Below are 4,902 nucleotides of genomic sequence, written 5' to 3' on the forward strand. Positions count from 1 at the left end.
TGTTGTTTGGTGGGCCCGGGCTGGGGATTCAAACCCGCCACCTTAGGTGTATGTGGCTGGCGCCTTAGCCACTTGAGCCACAGGCGCCGAGCCTATTAGATTTTTTAATGTCCAAAATCCTGATACACCAAAGGTAAACAGCACCATAAAATGCTGATTTACTTTTGTTATACATACAGTCTTAAACTATAAAACAATTTTTGTGCTCTAGAACATTTTAAGACACAAATTTTCCCTTCCTCTCCTCTCATTACACTCAATTCAGAAAGTAACCAGTATTACGGTTTGGAGTACCTTCTGACTTTTTCTGTGTGTGCAGCACGTATACACCCATCCACACACATTTCAAAATTAGTCTTAATAAAAGGCACCAAGTGACTTAAGCATTACACTCACTATATCGTACATATTTTTTCAGCACACAAATATTTCCCTACAGTTTACTGCTTGGTAATTGCCTTAGGAATTTCTAATGCCTGCACAGTGTCAGTAAATAAAACATAACATAAAAAGCCTCTTCACAGTCTAAGGTTATAAGTGGTCTAATGGCTACAAAGTCACATTTTGGAAATTTAAGTCTCTTGCTCTATGTTTCACATCAAAATCAACTTCAAGTTTTACATTCTCCAAAACCTATAAATATATGGCAATGACTGAGACAGGCAAGATCAGCAGAAATATGTAACTAATAAGAAAAAAAGAAAAACTCTAGCTCAGCAGCTAAAACTTTGGCTCTGGGCCTGTTAAACAATGACAACAAGAATAACAAAAAACAGCCAAGCGTTGTGGCAGGCGCCTGTAGTCCTAGCTACTTGGGAGGCTGAGGCAGAAGAATCACATAAGCCCAAAGAGTTTGAGGCTGCTATGAGCTGTGATACCACAGCACTCCACCAAGGGCAACAAACTGAGACTATGTCTCAAAAAAAAAAAAAAAAAAAGAAAGAAAGAAAGAAAAGAAGAAAAACTCCTACGTACATCAACAATAAGTAATAGAAATGGGGGAAATAAGGAAGCAAAAACAAGAGTCTGAATTCATAAATCAAGAGGTACTCAAGAGGGCAAAAGTCCAGAAAAATTATCTTTTTGCAACTTACTTTTGTAGAAATTCTAAACATAAAATAATTTTTTAAACCCATGATCAAAAGCTTAAATTGCTAACATTAAAAATATCTTTAATCAAGAATGATATTATGAATATTAACTTGAAAATGGCATTACTTTTAAAACCTGAAGTTTTAATATGGCTATTTAGGGTTAGTTAGGCACTCTGGGAGGCTGAAGTGGGAAGATTGCTTGAACTTAAGAGTTTGAGAAAAGCCTCAGCAAGACACCCCCATAGCCCCAACAACGGGTGTGTCTATTTTCTAAAAGCAGAAAAATTAGCTGGGTATTGCGGCCAGTGCTTGTAGTCTCAGCTACTCAGAAGGCTGAGGAAGGAGGTTCCCGTGAGCCAGCCTGACAACACGGCACTGTAGCCTGGAGCAACAAAGCGAGACTCTGTATCCTTCCCCCACCCAAAATGGCTATTTTGTTTCATTATTGTAGCTAGCCTTGGTTTTTAAATGTATCACTTCCTTATTTACACAGCCAAACAGTAACTGCAAGAAAGAAAAAAGAAAGTAAAGGAAAAGTTACTCTATTCCACAAGATTTGTACAATAGCTTAAAAGAACTCACTGGAAAACCAAATAAGTATCATTACTTAACACTTCACAGAAGTTTAACATATCATTTACAAAAATGCAACATAATTATTTTGTGAATAAGCAAGTTCCACACATAAAATCACAATGGCTTACAGGGCTTCCTTCAATCACATAATGCTAGATACTATACAAATTAACCCCACCTGAAGACTAGTTCAGGTGCCGCCTTTAAAATGTGTAAGACAACCTCATCTTTCTCTAAATTAACTCTTAACCTTTATTAACCCACACATAATTATCACTCACCTTTCCAAATACTAACTATAAAATGCATGCCCTTTTAAAAAGTCTTAGAAATGGATGAAAATGAGGATCACAATCTCATAATCTTACTTTTGGTTCATTTTCTTCTAGTCATTTATCTACACAGACACACATATAATAATTTTTTTTTCTACCAAATTTGGAACCATAGAAAATAAGTGCCTTTTCCAAACCAGGCTAAACAAGAGCCAGACCCCGGTCTCTACCAAAAATAGAAAATCCACCTGGTCTGGCGGTGGGCACCTTAGTCCCAGCTACAGCTACTCAAGAGGCTGAAGCAGGGAGGAATCCCACCAGTCCAGGCGTTTGAGGCTGCAGTGAGCTACGATGAGGCCACTGCACTCCAGCCAGGGACACAGAGTGAGACCTCGTCTCAAAAAGATAAGAAAGGGGAAAAATACATAAGCACCTTATAACTTTAAAGTGGTTCATTTGAACCTATCATATTTCGAAAATAATAATTCTACCATCACCAATGATGCATAATGGCATTAATTCTTATTAGTTGCAAAATCAATCTTTTCTCCTCACGTACTGTTTGTGAGGTTTAAAAGGGTAGTCCTCACTTCCTATGACATCCTCCTGGTGTAGGAAGATGAACATAGGCATGGTTAAAAAAAAAAAAAGACCTTGGTTTCAAGTCTTGATGCTGTGAATTATCATGACTGTGACTTTGTGTAAAGTATATTTGCTCAGATGAAAACGGAAATACAGTAATTGCACCTACCAAATAGGACTGTTTTGAGGATTACATAAAACGATGTAAAGGGAGCATCCGATGCCCGGCACACAGAACTGCACAAATATTCTTTCCTTCCCGTTATAAAAAAAATAGCGTGAATACGACACAACTGCAAACAGCATGACGTATACACATAAATGCATAAGTGAAAAAGGTGTTATTTTCCAGCTTTTACTCACTTGTAATGTAATTATTCCACAGCCCACGTACACATGGCGACAACTCAGGGTATCGCTGCGCCACAAATTTTATCTCCGGAAAAGAAGTCTTTTAAGTACATTGTACGTATATGTGGCTGCCTAAACTCAGAGCTATCAGGAAGGAAGGATGCAGAATATTTCTCTTGTGAAAATAAATATACCACGAGTTAAAACCCCGCCGGTTGAGAATTTCCTTTAAAGCAGATGAAAAGAAAAGTAGAGAGAGAAAGAAAGAGAAAAGGAGCGAGAGAGAGAAATTAAGAAAGAAAAAAGGCAGGCAGGCAGGCAGGCCGGCTGGCCGCAGCTCTAGACTTTTCCTCTCTCCCTCCCAAAGACAAAGTCCAGGAATGAAAACAAGTAATTCTTTACAGGTATGTACTGGGAAGGCCAAGGACACGCACGAGTACACAGGGGACAGGGTAAGTTAGAAACTGCTGCTTGCGTAGGTCCGGACGCCCGGGATCCTGAGACTTAAGCTAATACCCGGTCCTCCTCCAGACTCCGGGATGCGACAGAGGGAGGCCAGGGTCAGCGGCGTGCCAAAGTCACCGAGGAGAAAAAAACAATGGGAGGGGGTGGCGGCGAAACGCTGGGACCCGGGCCCTGGCGAAGCTTCGCCCGTGGGAAAGCAAAATAGTTGGAGAACTAAACAAAATGAGGAAATCCCGGGTGCCAAGCGGGGAGGGATGGGGGGCCGTGAGAAACAGGCTGCGGCGGAAATGCAGAGGCGGTGTCGGCGGAGGGAAGGGGCGACCGGGGGAGCCGGGACCTGGATGTGCGCCGGGGAGGAGCCCGGAGGCCCCGGGGGTCGGCGAGTCGCAGGACCAGGAGGCGGCGACAGGGGCTCGGGGCTGCGCGGTACCTGCAGAGATCGTCCAGGACGCTGCCGGGAATCTCCACCCGTTTGGTCTCCATGATGAGAGCCCGCAGCAGGAGCAGTGCATCCCGGCTCCGCGTGGCCGGGGACCGAGGTACGGCACGGGGACTCCGGCTCGCCGGAGAGCGCGCGGCGCAGGCGGCAGCGGCGACTCGAACCAGGACCAGCAGGGGAAGGGGCGGGACCCGCTCACTTCCGTCCTGCTCCCTCAACCCTGGACCCCGAGACTGGGCCAAGGTGTTGGGCGGAACCCCAGCAGCCACGCCCCTGCTCTACTTGAAAAGTCCAATGGGAAGCTGAAGGGTTGGGAGCATGCGCTCGCTAAACCAATGAGACGTTTGTTTATTGGTCCTCCGTTTCCAGCCCGTCTTCGAGCTGCTCAGTAGCGGCTCAGAAAACCAACTTCCCGCCGCTGCTGCTGAAGCCTGGGTGGGTATGCACATGCGTATCACGACTGCTTTGCGCCACTGGCTTTGGAAGGCTCGGGTCTTCTCTGCTGAGCAGGAGACCAACATCCGGGAATTTGGCACTGCCCTTCCCGGGACAGACCTTGAAGACCCGTTAAACATAAGCGGACATTTATGACTCCTGTAACCAAATAACCTGCAGCCCTCACTCCCCCCACCATGTCTAGGCCAAGAATTGTCCCTTTCACTACAAACCCCTGAAAAAGGTATTCATTTTCCTGCTGCTTCCCAGGCACCTAGTTGCAAGTATGAAGGCAAGGGCTTTATCCCTCTATCTGGCACCTGTAAGGTCTCAAAATATTAATTGAACCTGAACTCGTTATCCTCATTCTGCCTCCTACGCACACTAACTCCCACCTTTTCATCATCATCTGTTCCTCATGTTGCTTAATGGAGTCCGAGCCATTTTTAGGATCCTTGGAGAAACTGTATCCATCTATTCTTTTACATCAGACACAGAAGAAGGTACATGCACGGCCTGCTCAATCTGGAGTTTAGTCTGTTTTACTATTTAATCTCCCGTCTTTTCTCTTAATTTATGTCTAAATACCACTCTCTTTACTTCGCTTTTCATTATGTCTCCACACTACTGCAAGAGCGGCCTAACCAGTGCCTCTGCCTCTATTCTTGGCCTGTACAACTACCTG

At 44.4% G+C, this 4,902-nt stretch overlaps 1 protein-coding gene across 1 annotated transcript in view; it reads right to left on the reverse strand.

Annotated features, from left to right (window-relative positions):
* DCP2 (decapping mRNA 2) overlaps positions 1-4,011 on the reverse strand; it is a 49,025-nt gene extending 45,014 nt beyond the window's left edge. Inside the window, exon 1 of the mRNA XM_003788913.2 lies at positions 3,774-4,011. Within this exon, the coding sequence (XP_003788961.1) occupies positions 3,774-3,826 (53 nt within the window). The 5' untranslated portion in view covers positions 3,827-4,011. The remainder of the gene's footprint in view (positions 1-3,773) is intronic.
* Between the last annotated feature and the right edge of the window lie 891 nt (positions 4,012-4,902).

The sequence above is a fragment of the Otolemur garnettii genome, unplaced genomic scaffold (assembly GCF_000181295.1).
Source record: "Otolemur garnettii isolate 467f Iridium unplaced genomic scaffold, OtoGar3 scaffold00030, whole genome shotgun sequence".
Classification (NCBI taxonomy): Eukaryota; Metazoa; Chordata; class Mammalia; order Primates; family Galagidae; genus Otolemur; species Otolemur garnettii.